Source organism: Crotalus tigris, unplaced genomic scaffold (assembly GCF_016545835.1).
Source record: "Crotalus tigris isolate CLP2741 ecotype Arizona unplaced genomic scaffold, ASM1654583v1 scf7180000019147.1630427, whole genome shotgun sequence".
Classification (NCBI taxonomy): Eukaryota; Metazoa; Chordata; class Lepidosauria; order Squamata; family Viperidae; genus Crotalus; species Crotalus tigris.
Genome location: NW_024097401.1, coordinates 434,931 through 449,981, shown reverse-complemented (window position 1 = coordinate 449,981; position 15,051 = coordinate 434,931). Strand labels below are relative to the sequence as shown.

The 15,051-nt window shown below is 40.9% G+C and overlaps 1 protein-coding gene across 18 annotated transcripts in view; it reads right to left on the bottom strand.

The window, feature by feature from the left end:
• Positions 1-15,051, bottom strand: part of CAMK2G (calcium/calmodulin dependent protein kinase II gamma) — a 194,778-nt gene that overhangs the window by 101,432 nt on the left and 78,295 nt on the right. For all 18 annotated transcript variants that reach the window (XM_039359979.1, XM_039359978.1, XM_039359977.1 and 15 more), the window contains exon 3: positions 8,418-8,477. In XM_039359979.1, the coding sequence (XP_039215913.1) occupies positions 8,418-8,477 (60 nt within the window). The remainder of the gene's footprint in view (positions 1-8,417; positions 8,478-15,051) is intronic.

Genomic DNA, 15,051 nt, shown 5'->3' with positions numbered 1-15,051 from the left:
TGATTGAATCTGGACAGAAACACATTGTCTTTTCATCCAAACTCAAAATCGGATGGCACTGATTTGGATACCTTGGAATTTGTGACCACCTTTTTGTGGGCCTACAATATTTTATTTTTCCCAAAAAACAAAACACGTGTCATATACAAGCGCTAAAACCAGAAAAATGGAGTGAAAACTACAAATGAACCATTATTATCAACATTGCAAATACACAAACACTGTGTGGTTTGCTAACAATGTGCCCCTTTTGCACTAGGATGCTAAAGAATCAATTCATAAATCATCCTACGGCACTGAATATTCTCAGCTTCGGTTTTTTATACCAATAAAATTAAATATTCAATAAAAATTATACCCATAGGTAATACTTCTGTTCAACTTCCCCTGATGAAGTTGAGCTAAGCTAACTCTTCCATGCCACGCTAATTAATGGTTGAGTCAATGCTCTGCCATATTCTGCAGTAAATGAGCTATGACTTGAAGGCAACCATTGGGAAAAAAGTTGCTCATGTTAAGCTTTAGGTGCTAATTGAAAATTAATATGGGGAATAGTTTCTCTCTTTTTGAATATTCCTACATCATAAAGACTTCGATCCAAAACTTTTTTAATGGATGAACATGACCATCACATATGAAAATATGTATCAAGCTGGCTGTAATTCCAAGTCCACAATTAAAAAAAGAATAGAATTCACAATTTGACAAGAGTTAATGTAAGAAGGCATTCCAAGGTGGGATGTAACAAACTCCTTTATTAAATGCTATTTGTATATTTAGGAATTTGTATACATTTGTATACATAGATAAAAAGCCATATATAACTGATCCATCAGCGCAACCTAAGCTGAACTTTCCTTTGTGGCAAAATCAAAGGAATTGGGTGTGACACTGCTACTCTTTTTTTTTCTTCTTTTTTTTTTAATTGAAAAGTTTTACAAAAATTTACAAAATACATCCCAAACCCATCCACCCCTACCCCCCACCCCACTTCCCAGAGCTGAATACAGGGTAATAAATATAATAATCATAATCTAACTAACATTAACCAACTATATAAACAAATATAATGTGCTTTAACTCTCTTTTAACACAAGGTAAACAATTTAAGAATAAACTTAATCATATAAACAAATTAAAATCCTAATATCTAAACAATACAATATCATAAAATTTCCACTATACTAAACTATTAATAATAATAACAATAATAATACTCTAAAATTTATTCATAAAATAAATGGAACTTTTTAGTCCCATATTTATTCTGAATATAATCTATCCATTTTCTCCAATGTATCTTTCTTGTGAATAATCCTTCAAATAAGCAGAAATCTTAGCCATTTCTGCTAAGTTTGACACTTTAAGCGTCCATTCTTCTATAGCAGGCAAACAATCCTTCTTCCAATATTGCCCTACCAGCAGCCTTGCTGCTGTTATGACACTGCTACTCTTGTACGAGAAGCCAAGGAATTGTCTTTTATGTGTGAATAAATAAACATGCAAAGGAAGGAAGGAAGGAAGATAACAGGTGAAATTTAGATGGCATAAAAAGGAATACAACTGTTCCCAAATGGAATAGCACTGTAGAGAGGCAAAGGTTATTGGATGGTATCAAGTTATTTATTTGATTATATTCTTCCTTGTATTTTGTACCACTCAAGGTGTTGTATATAATGCTCCCTCCTTTATTTTCCCTACAACAGGAGTAACTCTGTTGAAATGGGTTAGGCTGAAAGAGAACGACTTGAAAATCTTCTTCAACCTGGAGCCCTGCAACACATTTGCCAAGCTGTATAACTACCGCTCCTTACTGGGCAGTGCCTTTATTTCCAGATGGCCAACCAGCAATCCAAGTAGGAAGAATTTGAGGAAAACTATATGTGTGTGTGTGTGTGGGGGGGGAATTAGAGGTCTGCTTAACTTAGGCAAGACTCAGCCTAAAAAAGGGCAACAGTTGCTTAAGTCAACTCTTAATAAGAAAAAGTCAACTCTACATACAGTAGTGGCCAAAATTGTGGAAACCTTTTGGGAAAAGTGTATGGCTAATAACACCACTTTTGTTTTTGAGTAGTACCAAAAAAATATATATCAATAGAAAGATAATTTAATCAAGAATGTAATGCAACATAGTTTGTTCAATTATCTGTACGGTATTCGATGAAAGTTATAGCCAAATAACCAGAAAAAGGAAGCACAATTTGCTTAGGTTGATCTCAGGGAGCTTTCCTTCATCCGATTGTAGCCAATGAGCATGAGTGTTTAGAGAGCCAATCGGGTGTCATCTTGTTTTGGCCATGAGCCAATCCGATCACAGTAGGATTCAGTTATAGATGTCCTGCATTGAAGCTGAGAGGAGGACATTGGTCAGTGTGTTATGTGACCGCTATCAAGTTGGTTGGGTTTTTTTGTCTTCTTTCATTTAATGAGCTTGTAAAACGGAATAAAATTAAAGTCATGGTGCAAAGAGTTGACTGGTCACCCAGATGTAAAATAGTATTATGAAGTGGAGAAGGCTACTGTTATATAGAAATTAGAAGAAAAATGGGTGGAAACTTAACCAAAGGTGGCATTTCTACTGTACACTTTTCCAAAAAGGTTTCCACAATTTTGGCCACTACTGTATATGCTTTTCAGCCCACGAAGACATGAAAACCACCACTGTTCTGCATCCAAACTGATTTCCCTACTTCAGGGGATCCTTCGTGTTCTCTGAGCTTGTTTTCTTGCAGACGTTTCACTACCCAATCTAGGCAACGTCAACACTGCACTGATGACCTTGCTGAGTTCGGTTAATGAAACATTTATAAGAAAACAACCAAGGTCAGAGAACACTAAGGACCCTCATTTCAACCCTGAGCTACAAATAAATATTCCCCTTTACTGATTTCCCTCCTTACTTCAATATGTAGAACCCCGGATCCATGCTACCTTATTCATCTAATGAAGAAGGTGAGGAGGGAAAAAGAGAAGAGTAGAATAAGCTAAATGCTTATTCCCCTAAATAATTACCTAAATAATCACCTAAATATGAGCCAGCAGTGTGCTGCAGCTGCCAAAAAAAGGCCAACACAGTGCTAAGCTGCATTAACGGAGGGATAGAATCAAGATCACGTGAAGTATTAATACCACTCTTCAATGCCTTGGTAAGGCCACACTTAGAATACTGCATCCAGTTTTGGTCACCACAATGTAAAAAAGATGTTGAGACTCTAGAAAGAGTGCAGAGAAGAACAACAAAGATGATTAGGGGACTGGAGGCTAAAACATATAAGGAACGGTTGCCAGAATTGGGTATGTCTAGTTTAACGAAGAGAAGGACAAGGGTGGACATGATAGCAGTATTCCAATATCTCAGGAGCTGCCCAAAGAAGAGGGAGTCAAGCTATTCTCCAAAGCACCTGAAGGCACGACAAGACGCAATGGATGGAAACTAATCAAGAAGAGAAGCAACCTTGAACTAAGGAGAAACTTCCTACAGTGAGAACAATTAATCAGTGAAACAGCCTGCCTCCAGAAGCAGTAAATACTCCAAACACTGGAAGTTTTTAAGAAGAGACTGGACAGCCATTTGTCCGAAATGGTGTAGGGTTTCTTGCCTGAGCAGGGGGTTGGACTAGATGACCTCCAAGATCCCTTCCAACTTTACTACTATTACTATTACTAAGCTTGGAATAGTCTTCTGTGCAAAGATCAGAATCTCTGCTTCTATTTCATGACTGATAATGAGCTGCCTTTTCTGTTAGCAAATGCCAACTTGTGGGGAGTTAATGCTTCTAATTAATTTTGCCACATACCCTTGTGTAATTCATACCAAACAGCCCTTATTGTGGTTATTTTTAGCCAATTTTATTTGTTTTAATTATAGGTTGCATCTATCCTGGAGTATCATCATACTGCACTCCCACTGAAGTCAATGAGATAAGTTAGTCATGACCTATCTGCACTTGATAAGGTTGCCTTTTCATCCTACGTTGCTTTAAACGGGCCAAGCAAATAAAATAATTTCCAGCAATTCTCCATATCAAAATGAGGGAGAAAAACAGGCAAGCCAAGCCAAATCATTGTTTACTAAGGGCAAGACCGAAGCACGGTAACATCATTTAATGTATGTATTTTAGACACACAGCCCAGCCTGCTCAAGGCATCCTTATTGTTGTACGCCTCCAGGGCATTGTCAACTCACCAGCTGCACCAGAAAGTCAGAAAAATACTTATTAAGCAGATCCCATGTGCCCAGCACCTCTTTGGAAGAGATCCTGGAACCCCAAGAAGCAGGAGAGTCTCCAACAATTGCACAGTTCCTCAAGAGAAACATTTCTGGACTGGCCTTCTCCTTAGTATGTGAAGAAAGAGCCTTCTGGTCGAGATAAGTCTCTGTCCAGCAGTTGGGAATAGGCAAAAATCAGCTGTCTAATGCAGAAAGGTTCATGTGTCAAACCAAAGGCCCTCGTGCATAATTGTCTACTTGCCACCGAAGGCCCTTTTGATGAGTAAGAGCAGTTTTCCAGTCAGCTGCACCCGAACTTTTGGTGAGTCTCCAAAAGCTCAGAAATAGCACCTTCCAAAATGCTGCCCAGGTTGCTGGAATTCTACTTCTGAGCTCTAAATAATTTCTGATACTTTAGGGTGGGTGGGAAACATAACTAGTCACTGCCATTTTCTACACCTGCTTTCCATGGCCAGTTCCTGTTGGCAAGAGAACACAGTGCAACGTACAGTATTTGAACACTGGGAAAACAGATGATGTTTTGAAGAAGAGTAAAGATCCAGGAGCCGAACAAAAGCTATTGCTTTAAGTGACTGCCCTGTTTTTCTGTTCAAACTACAAATTAGGAAGGCGAACTATAATGAGAAGGATGTGAGAGTGAATGGGGGATTCCATAGCTCAATGATGGCGAACCTTTTAGAGACCGAGTGCCCAAACTGCAACCCAAAACCCACTTATGCATCGTCGAGTGCTGGCTGGGTGTGGCCCATTGGCTGGGCATGGCCCATTGGGTGGGCGTGGCTGCAGTGGTAACGGCAGACTGGGTGGGATTAAAAGTTCAATCAATCAATTCCAACTTTGAAGATCTTTTTTTTTCCGCAAGAAGTTGAAATTGACTGATTGGACCTTTTTCTTTTTTTTTTTGCACACGGCAGCGGAGGCCCAAAGCAAAAAGATTTTATAAAACCCAGCTGAAGGCCTAGGACTGGGGCGACGGCGTGCGTGCCCACAGAGAGGACTCTGAGTGCCGCCTCTGGCACCCGTGCCATAGGTTCGCCACCACTGCCGTAGCTTTTCAAGAATAAACAACCGTTCTCCTGCTGTTTGCCAAAGTTAATGATTTCACTGGGACAAACCTATTCTTCCTCTTCCTTGGTGAAAATGGAAACCATCACTATGATGTGACTACATGTTTTCATTAGTACTTTGCTATATCCTTCCAAAAGGTTATTATCCGGTTCCCTGTTCCTTTACAGGAGAGAGAATAAGTCTGTTGCGCAGGATGAAAAGCATGGAAATAGAGAACTAGTTGGAAATGTATTCTGACATGAGACAAAGGAATCTCAATAAATACATTTTGCCAGTTCTTCTGATTCAGAAGCTATTGGTCCAAGAATTAGGAAGCTGGTAACTTAGATCAAGGCTTTTCAACCAGTGGTATGGGTACCACCTGTGGTACATTGGCACCTGGCAGGTGGTACGCGACCATCCTAGAAAAGTGGTAGCGGGGAAGGGGAATGAGCTGAACCAGTGGCAGCACCGCACAAGCCTGAGCGAGAGATGGCTGGAGCTGCAGGGCTATCAGGGCTCAGCGGAAGCACCAGGATCAGCACCAGGCTCCAGCTGGAGCTCGGCGCTGATCCTGGTGCTTCTGCTGAGCCCAGAAGAAGTGCCGATCAGCTGGACTGTTGCAGCACCTCCAGGGTCTTGTGATTTACATTCAGATGCTTGGTAACTGATTCATATTTATGACAGTCACAATGTCCGAGGGTCATGTGAAGTAACCAAAACCTGCTGCAGCCACCCAGCAGATGGGGGGAATAAAAACCAAACACCCCCCACCCCACCCACGCTGCCAATCCTCAACAGAAATGCTCACAACAATGAAAACCTCAGACAGGAGGAAGAGCGCCACTGGGCGGGCAGGTAGGTGTCTTGCTCGGCTGTGCCTTGGGGGGCACTTTTTTCAGTGCCATTGTAACTTCGAACAGTCACTAAGCAAACTGTTGTAAGACGAGAACTACCTGTACTTCATCAGTTTTTTCCTTTTTGGGGGGGTGTCATCAAGTTTTTGACACCTTGCTAGGGTACTCGGATACTGCCATATCCTAAAAGTGGTACAATGGGTGAAAAAGTTGAAAAGCCCTGACTTAGATGCTTGCTTAAAAGCATTTTGATCTGAATGCAGTCTTTAATTTTTCAGGGACAAGAACTGGAAAATGGAAACAAAGAATAATCTAAGGGGAAAGCAAGTGATATCAAACAGCAAGTCTCTGTTAAAAAGAATTGCACTAAAATATCCATAGTTCTGAGCCCCAAAATTGGTTCACTAAAGTAAGCCTTTTACAATGCAGATCCTTGGATAGGAATAATGTTTAACAGACATAACAAATCTGACAAACAGACTGTCCAGCTTGCAAAGCTGTACATGTCAGCAACATATTTGCAAAATTACAGATAATAGGGAATTCTTTTCTAGCCTTGCACGTTCTTGTGCAACGGCACATTTTATTTGGAAAGGAATTTGAGGTGACTTATAAAATAATGCAGTTAAGATTGGAGTAGGCAATTTGTAGTCCTCAGTCTAATTCCAAAATTCTTCGGTAAGAAATAAGTTCTAATTTCTAATAAACGTTTTCTATGGTCTGCTATCTGTTAGTGAGGACAAAAATGGGCAAAGACAACGGTTTGTATTACCACACTTTGCTTCAGCTCCGTGTATTGAACAGCTACCAACAACTCCTTAGCGCAGGGATAGGCAACCTTGGCTCTTTTGTGACTTGTGGACTTCAATTCCCAGAATTCCTGAGCCATCTTAAGATTTTTTTTTTCTTTCGCAGCCTCTGCCTTCTGATAGAAACAGACAAGCTGGGAAATTGTCCTCAATCCTACTGGCGGATCAAACATTGGTAAGTACATTTGTATGTTACATTTCCCAGAACTCTGACAACTGTCTGCCCTGTATGCCAGAGACCACAGAAGGACAGGGAGGAAAAGTATCAGAGAGTTGAAAGGGGCATTCAAGATCTTCTAGTCCAACTTCCTACTCAGAGCAGGAATCCTCATACTATCCCAGGCAATTGACTGTGTAACCTTTGTTTGCTGTATTCTGATGTAGCTAAAATAGCAAGACACAGAATCAGGTTAAGAACATAAAAGGAAGAATCATAGAAAGTCCTTGGTATTTTCTGTTCAAGCTGACCGTGTTTAGCTGCAATCTAGACCAGCGGTTCTCAACCTATGGGTCGCGATCCCATTTGGGGTCGATCGACCATTTTACGGGGGTCGCAAAACAATGCGATCCGCCATTTCTCCCCCCAGGGGGCGGTGCCGCGCATGCGCGCCGCGCATGGGGGCGCCGCCACACATGGGTGTGCATGGTGCGTGCATGGGGTGCCGCCGCGCATGCGCAGCGCATCCGTGTGACAGGGTCGCCGTCACACGAAGATTGAGAATCGCTGATCTAGACGGTAAGCAACTACCTCCTTTTATAAACACACCAATCTTAAGTTTATGGCGATTCTGCCCCATTTCTTAGTATGTGGAGAATTCTTTTGGACATTTCAAGATTTATTTCTGAACTAGATCCCAATGTGTCCTGTGCAACATTTTTGAAATCTTATTTCAACAGAACGTAGAAGGAAACTATTGCTAAATTAGGTGAGATAAGGAGAGCAAATACACCAAATACTGATTCTCTGATCTTGGAAATTGCAAACAAATTCTTACAGTAAAAGAGAAATGGAAAACCAGTGGGTAAATAATTTAAATACCATCCTGGAATAATGGCAGCCATTTAGATACTTAGGTTTTTGAAATGCAGAACAGATTCCAGCACAATGGCTGTGGGTCTATCAACAGCTCTCTAGCACAACAACTGAGTCAAATCACCACCCAGACAGTAATCTTCCTTTAAAAATCAGACAGTGAAATATAAAAATCATATTACCACCTTATTTCTCTAGTGATCTTCCATAAAAAATGTTGTTTGTTCTAAGGAAGAGAAGAATGAACTAGACTCTAGCCAGATGACAGACAGAAATGCTTCATACCCAGAAGCAGGTTTTCTGAGGAGTTCCTTCAGCACTAAGCACCACACACCCCGTCTAATCAAAAAGGTTGTCATAATTCTGTCTCACCACTCTCACGAGAGAAGACTTGGGCAAGTTTCATTTCCTTTGAAGGCCTGTTTTGCAATGGCACTTACCAATATTCGGGTGCTTTAATAATCGGCAAATTCGAGCTTCCCGCTCTAGTTTCTGATGATCTGGAAAAAGAAAAGAGGAAAATGTATTAATGACTTCTGCTTTCTGCCTGTGTTCAGAGTTAAAACAAAAATCAGACATCAACTGCCAATAACAAGAAGTAGCAGATGCACGACAGTCTCTCCCAGAACGTGCAACCATCCTAAAAAAAAAAAAGGCAATCTTTCTATAGAATACTCTATAGACCAGTGGTTCTCAACCTTTTTAATGCCGCGACCCCCCCAACCGGTCGTAAGTCGAGGACTACTCAACCGGTCATAAGTCGAGGACTACTCCACTGGTGCAGCACCATTTGCAGAATGGGACTTTTGGCGGGCTCAGCAGGGCAGAGACAGCCTGGACAATTCCTATTGGCTTTTGAAAGCCAATAGAATTAGACTCTATTCAAGAGAGTCTATTCTATTGGCTTTCAAAAGCCAATAGAATAAAAGGGAGTAGCACAGCTAAGGAAAAGGGGGGAAAAATGGCGGACTGCGTTGTCTGGCGACCCCGTGAAATGGTCATTCGACCCCAAATGGGGTCCCGACCCACAGGTTGAGAACCACTGCTATAGACAAAATATTCCCAAAAGCAAATGATTTATATGATCTTTTTGATTTAAATATGTTCCAGTTTTAGTTTCTTTTTCAGTCTTTAGAGCAGGGGTCCCCAGCCCCCGGTCCGTAGACCAGTACCGGTCCGTGGCATGCCAGCAATTGGGCCGCACAAACAAGCAAAGCTCCATCCACGGGATGCAGGCAGCACACAAAACCACGCGCCCTCCGGTCCACGGAAAAACCTCTCTCCACGGAACCGGTCCCTGGTACCCAAAAGGTTGAGGACCCTTGCTTTTAGACAATATTTCCTGCTTGCTGGCCAGCTTGAATTCTATTAATTCTAGAAGAGAGACTTAAATTCAGGTGGAAAAAAAACGGGGTGGGTGGGGTGACTTCACTTCTAAAGGTTTCCACCCCGGGTTTATTAATTTGCTGGGATTTGAAAATGCTAAGAAAAAAAAATCAAACAGCTGGGACTTAACTTTGTAAAGGGATGAGAGCCATCTGTAGGCAGATTAGATGCTTCCACCATCTACCTTTCCCATGCCCCAGTGCTAAAATACTCCACAGAGCTCATGTCATCTCCGTTTCATGTCCTTCGTGTGGCAAATGATGGGCAGATTCCAAAGCTTGCCCTTGGAGGCAAAATTCTGCTCTTGCGAGATCCATGGACCATATTCTTCTATAGCAGTGGTTCTCAACCTGTGGGTCGGGACCCCATTTGGGGTCGAACAACCATTTCACGGGGGTCACCAAACAACGCAGTCCGCCATTTTTTCCCCCTTTTCCTTAGCTGTGCTACTCCCTTTTATTCTATTGGCCTTTGAAAGCCAATAGAATAGACTCTCTTGAATAGAGTCTAATTCTATTGGTTTTCAAAAGCCAATAGGAATTGTCCAGGCTGTCTCTGCCCTGCTGAGCCCGCCAAAAGTCCCATTCTGCAAATGGTGCTGCACCAGTTGAGTAGTCCTCGACTTACAACCGGTTGGGGGTCGCGGCATTAAAAAGGTTGAGAACACTGTTCTATAGTGTTCTTCTTCAGTATAGTTCAGGAGTAGGCAACCTTGGCTCTTTTATGACTCATGGACTTCAACTCCCAGAATTCCTGAGCCAGCATGGCTCAGCTTGGAAACCTCTCCCTTTCCCCTCAGCAGGGCTGGCTCAGGAATTCTGGGAGTTGAAGTCCACGAGTCATAAAAGAGCCAAGGTTGCCTAATCCTGTATAGTTATTGTGCCTTCACAACCCAGTGTAAAAGTTTGACTTTTGGTAAAGGTTTGACGTCTGTTTTAGTTTCAGATTTAGTATATATGCTGGTCATTTTGTTCTGTAGTCACTAATCTAAATGTGACGCTTTCTACTCCAAAAGCAAATGACCTACCTACAAAAATAGTCCAGCTCAGTTATGGAAACAGCTATTGCCTTCTGCAGCAGTTAACCCTGAACTTGTTATTATGTAATAAGAAAAAAACATAGCTTATTTTTTAATTCAAATTTAGCTTTGTGCCAACTCACCACTTTCAGCTTTATGCAGAATCTGCAGTATCCAGATGAAAATAAGTAAAAACCTACAGTGACAACATGCATAAAGCGCTTGTGGTTTTTAAAGTGTGCTCTCAATAATCCCTTTGGCAACTCTGAGAGCAGGCAAATCTGAGACTCAGTAAATTTTACTGGTCGAGCTAACACTGGAATCTAGATGCACCTCGTTGAAGATACTCATAGAAAAAGTTAGGGTCAATCCCAAATCGATCCAGTTACTGGTTTTTACTATGAAGCCTGAAACAAGCTTTGAAAAACTTTGATCAGCCTGAGAAAACAACACAGGAAGAATCGAACGACACCTTTTCTGCCTTCATGAGTTTGAGCTCACCTCATCAGCTGCGTAAAGTGGCTGGACAGATGAAGTATTTAAATGGGGAATGAGGAAAGGGAACACAGATTGGTGGTGGTGGTGGTAATAATAATAATAACAATAATAACAATAATAATAATAACAACAACAACAACAACAACAACAACGTTGGAAGGGACCTCGGAGGTCATCAACTCCAACCCCCTGTTCAGGCAGGTAACCCTATACCATTTCAGACAAATGGCTGTCCAGTTTCTTCTTAAAAACTTCCAGTGTTGGAGCATTCACCGCTTCTGGAGGCAGGTTGTTCCACTGGTTAATTGTTCTAACTGTCAGGAAGTTTCTCCTTAGTTCTAGGTTGCTTCTCTCCTTGATTAGTTTCCATCCATTGCTTCTTGTCCTGCCTTCAGGAGCTTTGGAGAATAGCTTGACTCCCTCTTCTTTGGGGCAGCCCCTGAGATACTGGAACACTGCTATCATGTCCCCCCTCATCCTTCTCTTCGTTAAACTAGACATACCCAATTCCAGCAACTGTTCCTTATATGTTTTTAGCCTCCAGACCTCTAATCATCTTTGTTGCTCTTCTCTGTACTCTTTCTAGAGTCTCAACATCTTTTTTACATCGTGGTTATGCAGATGCAGGTTAAATGTGAGACAGAGTCATCTTCCTCAATTAACACAGAGGTCCCCAACCTTTTGGGCACCAAGGACCGGTTTTGTGGAGAGAGTTTTTTCCACAGACCAGAAGGTACGTGGTTTTGTGGGCTGCCTGCATCCCACAGATGGGACTTTGCTTGTTTCTGCGGACCGGTTGCTGGCATGCCACGGCCCAGTACCAGTCCACGGACCGGGGGTTGGGGATCCCTGAATTAACAAGTATAGTGTGTTGAAAACCGATTGTGTTAGCCGAGACGCTTTGAGTTGCCTGAAAATTTTATGTCTATGGCTTCAACGATGCTTTGCTTTATGGCACAGTTAAAGTCACGTTTTTCTAATTTGAGGTCAGCCACAGAATGGCCAAGGAGGATGAAATGCTAGTACAGATTTTAGAACAGGGGTCTCCAACCTTTCTGGGTTGGCAGCCTGGTGAGAGAGGGAGGGGTAGGCGCCTTGCGCATGCATGCAGAAATGTGAATGTAGCCACATGTGCATACACACAAACAGACCACGAGCATGCGCCCGAGGCTCTCAGTGATGCTGGTGCCTGTGTGAGGATTGTGGTGCCGCCGCCAGGCTCACAGCAATGCTATATGCGCAAGGATCACGCCTCCACCCCGTGTGAGGCTTGCGCTGCGGCCCGCAGTGATGCCGGCACTGGCACAATATGCTTATGATAAAAAGGAATGTTTGGCCAAGAATGATGCTTCTGTTACAGATAATATCTGTTTTGAAATCTGTTTACCATTTAAACAATGGCAAAGTTGTACATCTATATTCATATAGCAAGGGGGGGGGGAATCATGAGTCAAATATTAAGTGTTATAACAAAGAAAAGAAAGAGGAGAATTGGATTTACCATCTTTGAAATTGCATTTTGCTGCTTGTTATTTGATAGGGATGAAATAATGGATGTTGCTGAGAAACAAGGAACTTCTGGAGTTAGATGCCATGGATATTTATGGTACAATAAAATTAATTTGGATTTTAAAATCATTTTATTTGACATGCCATATTGGGAATATGGAATATAGCTCAAGAAGCATCTTATAGAAGAGAAACAGCAGACGAGGACAAATGGTTGACATATCAGAAATTATTGGAAAGCCATCAAGGGGAATTTAAAACTAAATCAAGAGAGCAATTAATAGGGGAAGAATATAATTGTCAATGGCTTTCCCAATTACATTTATCAGAAAGATTAAAATGGACCAAAAGATTTATGGTGCAGAGCAAAGTAAGACAGAATTTAAAGTACATGTGTGCACTGATGATGAACATGTAATTACTAAAATGTATAAAGAGATGTAGATAAAAGTGTATACTATGCAAGATATTTTATAGATGGCACCTTCCCCCTACAAGGCTAGCAAAAATAGATAAAAAAAACCTCACCAACATGCTGGAAATGTAGAAGGCTTCCAGGGACTTACTATCACATGTGGTGGGAATGTTCAAAGACGCAAAATTTTTGGAATAGGATAAAAAATTGGCTAGAAGAAATACTATTACAAAAAATTGATTTAAAATCAGAAACCTTCTTATTAGGGATTATTAATGATAAACTTAGCAAAGCATCTTTCTACTTAATATTGCATATTTTAACCGTAGCAAGATTGGCATATGCCCAAAAATGGAAAGGAAAGGAAACCCCCACTGAGGAAGAAATAATAAATAAAATTTTATCCTGTGCCGAAATGGACAGGTTAACTCTAGAGATGAAAAATAAAACTGAATTATGAAATTTGGAAAAATTTGTACGATTGGTTAGAGATAAGGAGGATCACTGAGATGATTATCGATTGACTAGTTGATATTATAAGGATTTCTTATTAGTACCTATATTAGGACACAACTGAATGATATAATAATAATAATAATAATAATAATAGTAGTAGTAGTAGTAGTAAAGTTGGAAGGGACCTTGGAAGTCATCTAGTCCAACCCCCTGATCAGGCAGGAAACCCTACACCATTTCGGACAAATGGCTGTCCAGTCTCTTCTTAAAAACATTCAGTGTTGGAGCATTTACTGCTTCTGGAGGCAGGTTGTTCCACTGATTAATTGTTCTCACTGTCAGGAAGTTTCTCCTTAGTTCTAGGTTGCTTCTCTCCTTGATTAGTTTCCACCCATTGCTTCTTGTCCTGCCTTCAGGTGCTTTGGAAAATAGCTTGACTCCCTCTTCTTTATGGCAGCCCCTGAGATATTGGAATACTGCTATCATGTTCCCCCTCGTCCTTCTCTTCGTTAAACTAGACATACTCAATTCTAGCAACCATTCCTTATATGTTTTAGCCTCCAGTCCCCTAATCGTTTTTGTTGCTCTTCTCTGTACTCTTTCTAGAGTCTCAACATCTTTTTTACATCGTGGTGACCAAAACTTGATGCAGTATTCCAAGTGTGGCCTTACCAAGGCATTGTAGAGTGGCATTAAAACTTCACATGATCTTGATTCTATCCCTCCGTTAATGCAGCCTAGCACTGTGTTGGCCTTTTTGGCAGCTGCAGCACACGGTTGGCTCATATTTAGGTGATTGTCTACTAGGACTCCGAGGTCCCTCTCACAGTTACTACTATTGAGCATGGTGCCATCTATGCTGTACTTGTGCATTTGGTTTTTCTTGCCTAAATGTAGAACCCTGCTTTTTTCACCACTGAATTTCATTTTGTTAGTTAGTGCCCAGTGTTCAAGTCTGTCCAGATCCTTCTGTATCTTAAGCCTGTCTTCTGGAGTGTTGGCTATTCCTGCCAGCTTGTAGGAATATACAACGTTGATGATTGAAAGATGGTTTATCAAAACAATTTATAGATGTTATACACACAGTTTGTTATACCCTGTCCTTTTATAGAATGTATTTTAAGTTTCTGTTTTTCTTTCTGTAACATAAGGTAATACTAATAGCACTGTTGAAACCAGAGAAGTTGAATCATGTCCATTTTTGTGTTTTTAAAATGTACATTTAATAAAATTTGTAAAAAAAAAAAGTATACTACAAAGCCTGTTTGGTCTAATGGTTAAGGTGCAGGCCTAGAAACCAGGAGGCTGTGAGTTTTAGTCCTACCTTAAGCATGGCTGGGTGTCAGTCCCTCTCTCTCAGTCCAACTCACAATAGGAAGAGAAAGGTATATTAGGTAGATGTTATTTGAATTTTTATCAAAATAATAAAGGTGGGAAATAAATACCGTAAATAAGTAAACCTTTGCTGAAATCTGAAACCGAGGAAAAGCAAGTTAAAGAATGTTGGCGAAGAAGTTTGACTGTAATATACAGATGGACCAATGGGAAAATATGTGATTAAAAGGGTTGAAATTTACACTGTGTTAAAATCTTAAAAGAGACTTTTTTAAATGATGTATCGTTGGTTTATATGCCAGTAAAAAGTATCTAGAATGCATAAAGGCACTTCAAATTGTATGGTTGGAAATGTGAACAACATGAAGAGATATTTTATCGTGCTCGGTGGACTTATAAAAAAGCTTTAAAAAGTATTCAAATACATACTTTGATACAGAGGGCTTTTAAAGATTCA